Here is an 11888-nt window from a genome sequence, read left to right on the forward strand (position 1 = left end):
CCGCAGCAAGGGCGTCCCCCCGCGCTGTCGCATCCTCATCCCTCGGCGACTCTCCAGGATGCTGACCGCGAGGCAGGTCTGGAAGGACAGGGAGGGCGGCGCCAGGAGGGCCGTTAGGCTCGGGTCTCCGCGGCGCTGGCCTCAGCTTTCCGTTCGCTCGGCCCCGACCAGGCGCGCGTGCGGACCGGCCGGCCGAGCGGACGCGCTGCACTTGTTTTTGAGCCATTGTTCTCCGGCTCCAAAGGAAATGACGGCAGGGGTCAGCCGGCTTCCCAGTGCCGGGTGGCCTTTACATCCCCTGCGCGCTCACACCTGCCGTGCCCTGCCCCCGCCGGAGTCCCGGCTTCAGGCCGCTAGGCCCACTCCCCGTCGGTCTCCTTTCCCCATTCTCCCGGGGATGCTCTAACGCAGAGGGACTTAGTCATACTCAGGAGAGAGTGGACGCAGGGCAGGAAGGGGCCGTGGAGCCAAGTGCACGAGGCCAGGCCACTGGCTGGAAACTGGCTTGCCCCAGAGGGAGCCCACACCCCCCCACTCCCGTTGCTGGTACAGCAACCAGTCATCCTCGCAGGCATTTGGTAAGGCATCCTCGGGCCGAGCCACATCCCTGCTCCCCACGAAGTTCTTACTTCTATACCCAGAGTACTCTCAAGGACCAAGTCTTGTCTGGGGCAGTAGACAAGCCTTGGAAGGAGAAGGCCCAAGCCTTCTCCTTCCTGGTGACTCTCCCAGCAATTCTCCCCACTCCCTGCACTGGACCCCTTAACATGCAGGGAGTCTCCAGCTAGGTCCAGGGTGGCAGTGGCAGTGCCAGCAGAGCTGCCTATCCATATGCTGGCAGTAAGCCACAAAAATGAAGAGAGCTGTCAGCTATAGAAAGTACAAGGAGGTTAACGTGGTGGCTACAAGCTTGGAACTGCTCTTAAGCCAGGGTGCCTCAGCTTGAGGAACTCTGCTACTCTGGATGCTGTGTGACCTTGGGCAAGTTATTTACCCCTCCTGTGTTTCATATTTCTCATCTATATAACGAGGAGTAGTAATAATCCCTGAGTCACAGGATTGCTATGAGTATCAGGTAAGTAATAAGAGTAGAGTGTGTAAAATATGATACATTCCATGTAAAGGAGTAGCTATTATTAGTTCTACCTCCTCATGGACTGATGACTTAGGGGGGTTTTCTGTAGCCATTCCTGGCAACAGCCACAAAGGACTGAGGGGGGCTATTGGTGCTCCTAATCTTTTCACCTGTACTTTGTATCAGGCCATCCACCAAACCACCCACCTGCCACACAAGCAGTCCTTTTTCCCACTTCCAGGCCTTAGTTCACATCCTGGCACACCTCTGCCCACATCTCTGCCTCCCCAGTGCCACCCAAGCTTCCAGGTTCATCTGCAAATCCCCTTCCCCACTCTTCTAGTCCTCACTGGCAAACCCATCTCTGAATTTCAGTGGACCTAAAAAAGAGCCATGTAACTAAGCAGTTGATCACACGCTGCCCGACTCTTAACTCTGGAGGGCAACAACGACGAGGAGAGCTGTCTCGTTACCACAACAATCCTATATGGTAGACCCATTCTGCAGATGAGGAACCTGAGGCTCAGAGAGGTAAAAAGACTTGTCCAGGGTCAAGGCACTCAAAATGACTCTTCTCAGCATGGCCTAATCCATGGTGTCTATTCTGTGTACCATGGGTACAGACTAGAATCTGCTCAATTTCTCAAGTCTTCTTGGAATCCTAGAACCTCCAAGACAAGACTCTGGCCACCTGACGCACACTAGGCATCTGGTTCTCAAGGAATGACTCCCATTCAGCCAGGCTTGCTGGTGCACGCTTTAATCCCAACAACTCAGAAGGTTGAAGCTGGAGGATTGCAAGTTCAAGGTCAGTCTCAGCAATTCAGTGAGACTAACCCCAAATACCAAAGATTAAAAAAGAGAGAAGACTCCATTCCGAGCCTCATCCTCCCCTTGTCTTCTTAGTGCTCACTGTGGGACGCTTTTAACTAGGTGTAAGCAACGAAATCCATTCTCGTACACTTTAGAAGAGCTGTGCAGTCTTCCCACTCTGCTCTGATTTTTACTATTGCTAATAGCTATTGTCACACTAGCTATACATTTGGCTCAGCCCTAGAAGCAAATGCTTATCCATCCCCCGCCCACCCACCCAGGCATGTATTGTTTTATCCATCCACTCAACAAATCCTTTCTGAGCACCTATTCTGCACCAAGCACAGCATGATGCTCTGTGATGAGCCTCAAGGAGAACAGGAAGATGAGTCAAAGCAACTTAGCTGCCGTTCCAGAAAGAAGGCATGACTGCAGATAGCTCCAGTGGAAGATAGAGAATCACATGTGCAGGAAGACAGCACAGACCAGGAGGAGACAGGGAGAGAGATTACTCCTGCCTGGGTATTGGCTGGGGAAATAAGGTTCCTTGGAGGAGGAGGTCAAGTTTGAGGTCATCCAAAAAAAAAAAAAAAGAAATTTTGACAGAGAAAGTGACATGAGCAAAGGTGGAAAGGGGACACAATGGGTCTGTCTGGGGGATGGCAGATATAGCTAGACGGTCGAGCTCGGGAGCTTGAGATACTTTTGGGACAGTCAGAGGATCCCACACTGAAATTAGATTATGTTCTATGGGAAAGAGGGATCATAGAAGTAAAAACTTAGTTTTTTTTTTTTTTTTTAACCAAAGAAGTGACAGGATCCATACACTGTTTGGGGGAAATGACTCTAGTTGCAGCCCTGGAGCTGGACTGGACAGTCCACAGGGAGAACAACAGGGAGCTGCGGTAGTATTTAAGCAGAGGATTGTGAAGGTCTAGACTTGGGCAGGGGCTGAGGACTGGAAGCAAGCAAACCAGGAAACCTAGAGGCAGCTGGTGCAAAGCAAGACTGGACCCCCCAGGGGAGGGCAGGCGCCATCCAGAGACTGGGAGGGGGAGGGGACAGGTGGAGGTGGCAGGAAGCAGCCGGCAGGCAGGTGGGAAGGTCCAGGAGGAAAGCAGCTGGGTGGGGCTGGGCTGGGAAAGGTGGTTTGGGAGTTACTTGCCTGGGGTGGTGGTCTGAACCCAGTGACTGCTGGGGGAGAAGGAAGGTCAGAACAGCATCCCAAGAAACACTCTGGGACTGGAAGAAAGAAATAGCCAGGGAGGGCACAATCCGAAAGGGGATGGGAAAGGAGGTGGCCAGCTCCTGGGCAGGGAGTGTGTCTAGTGATCTTCTGTGTCTTTAGCAAAAGGCCTGAGACCACTAAGTGTGCACTCCACGTTGAGACAGGGGACGGGAGGAGTGCAAGGGCTCTGAAACCGGAGTGCCAGGGGAGCCAGAGGCTGTTGCCATGGGGAGGGAGGGCAGCGAGAGGTGCCAGAGTGATTTCCCTCCAGTTCCCTGTCAAGGCCCTGATGGCCTCCTGGTTTGGGACGACAGAGAGGCAGGGCCTGGCCAGGCTATATGCCAAGGGGAAGTGGCACTTCTAAGCAGTGCCCTAGCAGGACAGGAGGGTGACTTTGAAAGAGGCAAGTTGCGCGTTTTTAAGGGAAGGAGAGTCAACCATGATTTGGGAGGCAGCAAAGAAGGGAATGCAGAGGCTGCAGCAGAGAGGGGACACTTGTCGGAGCAAGGTGCCAGCAGGGAGAAAGGGGATGGGTCTGTGCCCAAGCGGAGCACTGGCTTTGGAAGAGAGCTCCTTCCCTCAAAGGAGAGGAAAGGGCAAGAAGTTGGGTAACAGGGACATAGGGACATTTAGAAGGAGCCAACCAGAGACTTGTATTCTCCCAGTGAGACTGAGAGAGGTTCTGTGCTGATCTTGCAGGTGGCCTAGGGCAGCGAGGAGAGTTTGGAGGCTCTCTCTGAAGAGCAGGTAGAACTGAGCTCAGCGAGGGCCTGGTAAAATGGGTGGCTTAAGAGTGTTTTGGAGCCTCCAGCTACGCCTGGAGGTGGCCCTGGTGCCCTCCCCTAAACACCATGTGCTGGAGTGCTGAGGGGGCAGTGGCTGTCAGCCAACATGGCATCAAGGTGGCAACTGCCCAGGAAAGGAGTGTGGGGAGGGGTCGGGGTGAGCCGGGTCCCCGGGCACACATGTGGTCAGACACTGAGACCCGCACTCACATGTGCACAAACACCAGGCCATGGGCATAGCCCATGGGAATATGAGTCCAGATACTGATGGTCAGAGTAAGATTTAATAGGTGGTGTGTGCCAGGCATGATGGCACAGGCTTTCCCAGCTCCTCAGAAGGCTGAGGCAGGAGGATCCCAAGTTGAAGGCCAGCCAGGACAACTTAGAAAGATCTTGTTTCAGAATATAAAAGGGCTGGGGATATAGCGGGGTGGTAAAGCACCTGCCTAGCATGTGTAAGGCCCTGGGTTTGATCCCCAGTACCACCCAAACAGTGATAATAATGATAATTATAATAATACAGTTGGTATTTATGGAATATCATCTTTATGACTGGCACTTTACACTCTTTGTTCCACTTAATTCTGACATCCAGTCCTGCTAGGTGATTATTATTATTGTTTCAGGTTTGTGGATGAGGAAATTGAGTTAAACAAGTAGTCAGTTAAGGACACATTACTATGTAAAATTTAAGCCCATTAACCATAACACTGTTAGGGGACAGACAGATGTGATGGTGGGAACACAAGGTTAAGAGAATAATTCTATAAAATGGGCCCACTGTGCTGACCCCCCACATGATTTCTAAGGAGCAATTTACCTGCAGCCCTGCCTGACCTTAGTGGACAGGATATATCACATTCCTCAGCAAACTACCTGTTCACTGCAGGAGAAATGCAGGCCCAAAATAGTGCTGATAAGAGGAACCCAAGTTCCACTGAAGGAGGAGACTTTTGTGACCAGAACCTGAAACTCTGGGAGATAAGGATTAGTTCTTCATAACCATAAAATCTGAAAGAATGTATGGTTAAGGGGCTTGGGTTGTAGCTCAGTGGTGGAGCGCTTGCCTAGCCTGTGTGAGGTACTGGGTTTGATCCTCAGCACCACATATAAATAAGTAAATAAATAAAGGTATTATATTCATCTACAACTAAAATGAATATTTAAAAAAATGTCTGGTTAAGAATCCAATTAGAACTGGTCAGCGTGGGCTAAAGTGACCTAGTGTTGCCATGACAGTGGGGACTTGAAAGTCTGATGTCACCCTGCTGTCAGTCAAAAGTCAGGTGGTGGCCCTGGGGGCTGGGTTTGTAGCTCAGTGGTGGAGCACTTGCCTCCCATGGGTGAGGCACTGTGTTAGAGCCTCAGCACCACGTAAAAATAAATAAAATGAAGGTATTGTGGGTATTATGATCATCTACAACTAAAAGTATTTAAAAAGAAAGAAAAGGAAAAAAACCCAGGCATGGTGGTGCACACCTGTAATCCCAGCGGCTCAGGAGGCTGAGGCAGAAGGATCTCAAGTTCAAAGCCAGACTCAGCAATTTAGAAGGCTCTAAGCAACTCAGTAAGACTCTGTCTCTAAACAAAATATAAAAAAGAAGGTATTGCTCAGTTGCTTAGCATCCCTGGGTTCAAATTCCAGTTTGAAAAAAATAAAGAAGATATAGCTCAACTAATTAAAAAAAAAAAAAAAGAGGTGGACTTGGGAAGGACTCTCTCTCTCTGGAAATTTCTCTGGGATCCCCAGTAAAACAGGAGAGCAGGAGAGGCACACTGTCTCTCTCTTCTGAGAGGACCCACTCTCTTCCTTGAGAGTGTCCCCTTTCCCTTTTCCTATCCCTTCAATAAAGTCATTCCTGTTACTCTGAGCCATGTGTCTAAAATCTTTCTGACTTGGTCACAAGAATCGAAGAGGGGGTCGTCTTGCTGCCTCAGTTTCTCAGAAGGCCCCAGCTCCAAAACCATACCACCCCATGCAAAACTGTGACATTAGTCACCAGCCCTTCTGTTCCTTACCCCTCAGCCCCTCTTTATCCACAGCAGGCCCCCCTGCAGGTCTTGAACAAAGCATTTGGGGTTCCTGCCCCTGGCTCTTTCAGGGTTCCACATCTAGTTCCAGTGCCTGTCCTGGGTCAGAGAGTGAGCTGATCGATCAGTTACTTCCCTGGAGGTCCCAAAGACAGAAATACAATCATAGCCCTCGGGGAGCATTTTCTATTTTTTTCTCTCCTCTAAAATATATATATATATTTTAGAGGAGAGAAAAAAATTATATACATATATATATATTTGTTGTTGTTGTTGTTGTAGTTGGACACAATATCTTTATTTTTATTTATTTTTATGTGGTGCTGAGGATTGAACCCAGCACCTCACAAGTGCCAGGCAAGCGCTCTACCACTGAGCCCCAGCCCCAGCCCAGCATTTGCTTTTAAATTTGGGCTGAGCCTTAAGGAAAAAAGTTATAACTGCTGAAATTTTAGGTTGCCAGAAGGCAAGCAGGGAAAATGTTTGGGCTTGGTAGCAAGAAAAAGAGAGAGAAAGCATGAGCGTGCTCGTGAGCACTTCCTGGCTCCTCTCAAATCACCAGGCAGCACCTGCCCACTTGACCCAGGTGCAGCCCCTTCCCCAAAGCTTATTCCTGCGGGCGCCTCCTCCAGGCGCGGCGACCTCTCCCATCCATGCACACTGCTTGCCTAGGTCCCTGCATTCCAGAGGTCCCAGCGACCTCCACAGACAGGGACCAAAAGGGCAGGCTACAGCAGGAAGGGAGGAAGGGAGGGAGGGAGGGAAGGGGAAAGCCTGGCAGCCAGCAAGCCCAGGTGGCCAAAGGGACTCCTCAGCCTTCCTGGCTCTGGGAGGCTGCCAGCAGGCTTCTCACCCTCCCATCTCAGCCCCACCCTCCCCCAGCTGTGTGTCCTGGTCTTATCTGAGCCACCAGCCCAGCCCCACCTCACACCACCCACCCTCTCATCTTCAACCAGAGCCAGGCAGCTCCCTGGGAAGTAGGTGATAAGACTCGCCCTGGAGGGGGGAACCTCTAAATTTGTGCCCACCCATCTCCAAGCCTTTTGTTCCAGGCAAGGGTGAATCCAGACTGTGGCGCCCTAGACTTGGAGAAAGGAAGGCATCCCCTGCAAGCCCCTACACCCCAACACCAGGCAGAACGGGAGCCTTAGGCCTCAGGGTCTCTAATCCAACCTTTGCTGTCATCCTCTGCCAGCCACTAACTGCCTGTGCCAGCGCCCGTGCTAGGGACTTTCACATGTCCCCAATGAACTTTTACTTGAGATGAGGCTGAGAGGGTGACTGGCCAAATGCCACCCCAGGGGAGTCAAGGTGGAATTCCTACCCAGGCCAGCTTGGGCCAAAGCCAATGAATGCTTTTGCAATGAACTTCCCCCAAAGACACTTTAGTCTGAACTTGGAACTTGGTCTGCCAATCTCACTTGTAGAACAGGAGTGGGGAGTCGGTGGGGGGCGGGGGGGGGACCCAGCTCTGTGCAACCAGGCAGGGTCAGCCAGGCTGGAGGCCTCTAGATAGTAAGGGAGTTAGGAAATGAGGTGAGTTGTTCCAGTGGGCTGGGGTCAGGCTGGCCCCGCCCTGCCCTGTCTCTGTGTCATTCAGTGTGACTGCCTTGCCCCCTCCCTTTCTTCAGTCTTCCTGCCTCTCCTTCCCTTTTGACTTTCTTTCTTCATCTTTCTCCCTCCTTCTCTCTTTCCCTTTCACCCTCTCCCTCTCCCCCTTTGGGCCCCACCTCCGCAGTTGCTGTGGCAACAACTAAATGCCAGAAATAAAGGCAGGATCCAGCTAGGTCACCAGTTCCCAAAACAGCATCCCCGGGTGGGGAGGAGAAGGGCAAGGGCCGGAAGCAGACCACGGGGCAGGGACCAGGCACACAGTGGCAGTGTGTGTGTATATGTGCTGGAGAGTGGGGCAGGACACAGGGCAAGGGAGGGCTTGGCCTGCTCTAGGCCAATGGCTCACCAGGTTGTCCCCTACTGAAACTCCTGACCTTTCTAAGGATGGCAAACCTGGGCACTTCTTCTTCTTCTCTCATTTTCTTACTCACCCCAGGCAATTTTCAAAATCCTTGTTCTGCCTGCTAAGACTAGGGTCCCTAGACACTCTCTCACCCCAAACAGGATCAGGCAGGGGCAGTGTGAGCCCAGAGAACACCGGTCCAGGCTCTGCCCTACTATTCTTGATGACCACAGGATTAAGCCTCTGGCTGCCTTCTCTGACCCCCCATAAATGTATATCTACTTGTCCAGTTTTTCTTGGGTCTCTCTCTTCCCTGGGTTTGAAGATAATCTCTCTACACCTCCCTTTGACAAGGTCCCCATTTTCTAGTTCCCCAGCCCCCTGAGCTTGCTTGGTCCCAACCTGCTCCTGCTCCAGCCCCTGCTTATATCTGGTCCCCATGTGCAAACGAGATGGGAAGAGTTGTGGGAGAGGGTGGGCGCTTTCACAGTAAATTCAGCTTTTGAAATTCTGGGAACATGCCTGTTCTCTCGTGAGCTCCAAAAGAATAGTCCTGCAGATATCCAACCACCAGAGAACACCCTGGCCCAGGTGTGGACCAGGCCACAGAGAGGCTGGCAGCACTGAGACAAGACTTACAGGTGCACATGGGTAGCACAGTCCCACTCTTACAACATGGTTAGAGACAGAACACGTGCACACAGGTGCATACAGGGAGACTCCACAGCCCTGCTTGCCAGATCACGCCCCCACTCTCCCAGCAAGGCCCCCACACAGCGACACATGGTGCTGAGGACACCCACTTGAACCCACCCACTGATCCTCCCCTTGGCAACCGTTCTCTACCTTCAGCCCCCCACATCACATGCTGCCACCATCCCTGAGCTGTGCACGTGTATAAGTAACAACACTCACAGGACCTACCATCCCAGTCCCCGAAGCCTCCCCATGTCCCCCATTCCCACAGCTGCACAGCCTGCCTTCTAGACTGGTCCCATCCCCTGACTCTCACAACCTGGCAACCAGTCTCCTGAGAGGGAACCACCAGGTGCTCTTGCCCGAGAAAGGAAGCTCGTCCTGCTAGGCCTAGGAACCTCTAGAGCTGGGATGGTGACCCCAGGACCCTGGAAGGGCCTGTGTCTGCTCAGCACCCAGCTCCTTCAGGCCCAATTGCAACCAAGTCCCAGTACCCGGAGAGCAGAGGCCAGGCCTACAGCCGCGCCCTGCCACTAGCCTCATTCTTCACTGGTCCCCACCCAGCCTGGCCAGCCAGAGTTAGGAGGGGCTCAGGAACAGACTCCAAATCAACAGCATAGGGGCCCCTAACTGGCCCTCTCCCACCTGGAGGACACCTGGTGGGTGGGTAGCTGGCTGTGGCTTCTTCTTCCATTATTCAGCAAGGAGGGAACCGCTCCCTTGCCCCACGCATGCCCCCACATCCCTAGGATTTCTGGTCAGTGAAACTAGGTAGGCAGGGCCAGAGAAGGGAGTACTGGACTGGCAGCATGGACTCCTTGTGCATGGAAAGCCCCAGGCCCTCTTCCCCAGATCACATCAAACCTAGGGGTCCGTCACCAAAGTCCTGTTTCCCACTGAGCAAGGTGCCAGAGCTGGGGCATTCCTACTACCACCCAAAGCCCTGCTCCAGGCAGGGGCTGCAGCCCAAAGTGCCCACAAAGGGGAAGAGAGGCGGAGACCCTGCCACCTACCTCTTCCCAGGCTGTGGCCCAGACGCCCTTAAGGCCCCGGGAGGCGCAGGCCCTGCTCCACAGGCTGCTGCTGCGTTTCCTCAGGAGCCTAGGTAAGAGGCGTCTCTTGCAGGAAACCAGCCTTGCTTTCCGAAGCACAAATAACAGGAAGAAAGCCGGCTTTGGGTGGGTGGGGTGGGAGCTGGCAAAGGAGGGGAGCTGGTCTTGGCTGAGCGCTGATCTCCCCTCTGGGCCCCCACCCCCCTCGCCCCCACCCTGCTGCTCCGCAAGCCACACCACGGCTTGGGTCCCCGTGTTGGGGAGCCCGCGTCTGATGGGCGGGCAGCAGGATGGCTGGCTGACTGGCCGGCTCCCCACACCCTCCCGCACCCTCCCCACCTCCAGCTGATAGTGGCCGCGAGGGTGTGTGTTTGGATTGCCGCTCTTCCACCCGGGCTGCAGTCAATCCATCTCAAACAAGAGGAGCATTAGCCGGCATCATGACGAAGCAGAATCCACTGCGCTGTCCTTTCCCCTTTCCCACACCCCTACTCTATGACACCCACGCGGATGCGTGCACGCGCACACGCACACTCACACTCAGCCCCTCAAACCTTCTCATAAACAGCCAGAGACTTCAAGTAGCTGGGGGTGGGGGCGGGGTGCACTACTGATAACTGAGGGGGACAATATGTGGCTCTCCAAGCACCTGTGCCTTCTTCCTACCCCATTCACAGCCACCCCATCATCTTTCAGCAGCAGCAGAGGCCTCTGGGGCCCCATCTCTCAGGGTGAGGGTACAGGCAGAGGTACCAGAATGGGTCACCCAAGGATGCAGGAAACCGGTCCTCAGTACCAGAGACTCAGCTGGCCCTTCAGGAACCTGAGTGCCCGGGGAACTGCAATAGAGAGATGAAGGAGCCTGACTCTCCCCTTCCCGCCAGGGGGTCCCCTTTCTGGAGTGTGGAATTTACTAAGCCCTGCCTTCCCGGTCTGGCAAAACCTCCTCCACTCTAGGCCTCTGTCATTGGCCTGGGGTGCCCCCCTGGGCAGGGGCAGGAGGGCAAGAGCCTAGCCAGTGACCCTGACCTTCCCTGGCCAGCTTCCCTCTCTTCCCCCTCTGCCTCGACCACAGACTTGCCTACCTAGGCAGCCTCACTGTTGCCCGGGTAACCACTGCCCACAGCGGGTCAGCTGATGGTATCCAGTGGCTGTTGAGGAAGTCTAGAAACTGGGGAGGGGGCTCTGAGGTGTCTGGATGGAAACTCACAGGGGGAGACCTTGAAGGGGACAGGTGTGAGTGCGCCAGGATCTTTTACTCCAAGAGGACAGGAAGGGACAGGAAGGGAGGGGTCTGTCTGGATTCGGAGAAGGCAGAGCAGAGTGTAAGCTGAAGGGTGCTCTGGACAGAAATGACAGGTAGCGGCAGGTAGCGAGTGGCTGGGAAAGGGGAGAGAGAACCCGGATTTAACTGCTGGATGGGGTGTGGGGAGGGCCCTGTGGAAGGTACAGAGACAACCTGGGGGTGGGAGAAACATCCCTACAACCAGGGAGAAAAAGGCCAGGAGAGACGTGGGAGCGGGTATACCTTTAATGTGCAGGAGGGGGCCATAGCCATGAGAAGGGGCCAGCAGGCCTTCTCCTATAACCAGCCTGGCCTCTGTCCAGCCTCCGGGCTCTCTCTCCTGCAGCCCCACCCTTAGTGCTCTGGAATCAGAGAGAGAGGAGAGGCCCTGGGCCCACTCCAGTCCCGAAAGTCTCCCTTCAACCCTCTAGAACAACTCAGCCCTTTAGGATTCCTGACCTTTCCATCATCTGGGTTCCTCCCTGCTCTCGCCTGCCCTCCACCAGACCCCACCCCAGGAGACATTTTTCCCCCCGTACCATGGTCCCTAGAGGGAAGGAAAGTTGGGATGAGCTGATGCTGGAAGGACCACTATGGACAGGGGCCTGGAATGAGGTGGGTCGGGAGCCCTGGGTGGGAGTCGCTGAACCCAGGAGGAAGGGACTCTCCCCCTAATGGCAGCCAGCATGTGGTATAGGCAGAGTGCAGGGAGTCAGGGAAAGGGCTGGAGGAGGGTAGGAGGAGGGGGAGGGTTCTCGGTACCTTCAGGGGCCTGGGGCGTGGGGCAGGAGCACAGCAGCCTCCGCGGTGACATACACCTCCATCCCTCGTCGCATCTCCTCTCCGCCTGTGGTTGCCAAGGCAACCAGCCGGCAGCCCAGGCCCGGCTCAGCAGCGGCGGGGGGAGGAGGAGGAAGCTGTGGCTCCTACGGCCCTCTCTTCCTCGGGGAAGGTGGGTGGGGGGCG

General features: G+C 54.3%; 1 protein-coding gene across 8 annotated transcripts in view; it reads right to left on the bottom strand.

Moving 5' to 3' along the window:
• The window catches only part of Dmtn (dematin actin binding protein), a 28187-nt gene that overhangs the window by 14885 nt on the left and 1414 nt on the right, over positions 1-11888 (bottom strand). For 3 of the 8 annotated variants that reach the window (XM_048801625.1, XM_048801623.1, XM_048801620.1), the window contains exons 1-2: positions 11685-11839; positions 4-78 (exon numbers count right to left, since the gene is read on the bottom strand). In XM_048801625.1, the coding sequence (XP_048657582.1) occupies positions 4-78; positions 11685-11736 (127 nt within the window). In that variant the 5' untranslated portion in view covers positions 11737-11839. Of the gene's footprint in view, positions 79-9598; positions 9777-11684; positions 11840-11888 lie in introns of those variants that run through there. The other 5 variants (XM_048801624.1, XM_048801622.1, XM_015499517.2 and 2 more) reach the window with 4 other exon arrangements.

This window comes from Marmota marmota, unplaced genomic scaffold, assembly GCF_001458135.2.
Source record: "Marmota marmota marmota unplaced genomic scaffold, marMar, whole genome shotgun sequence".
NCBI lineage: Eukaryota > Metazoa > Chordata > Mammalia > Rodentia > Sciuridae > Marmota > Marmota marmota.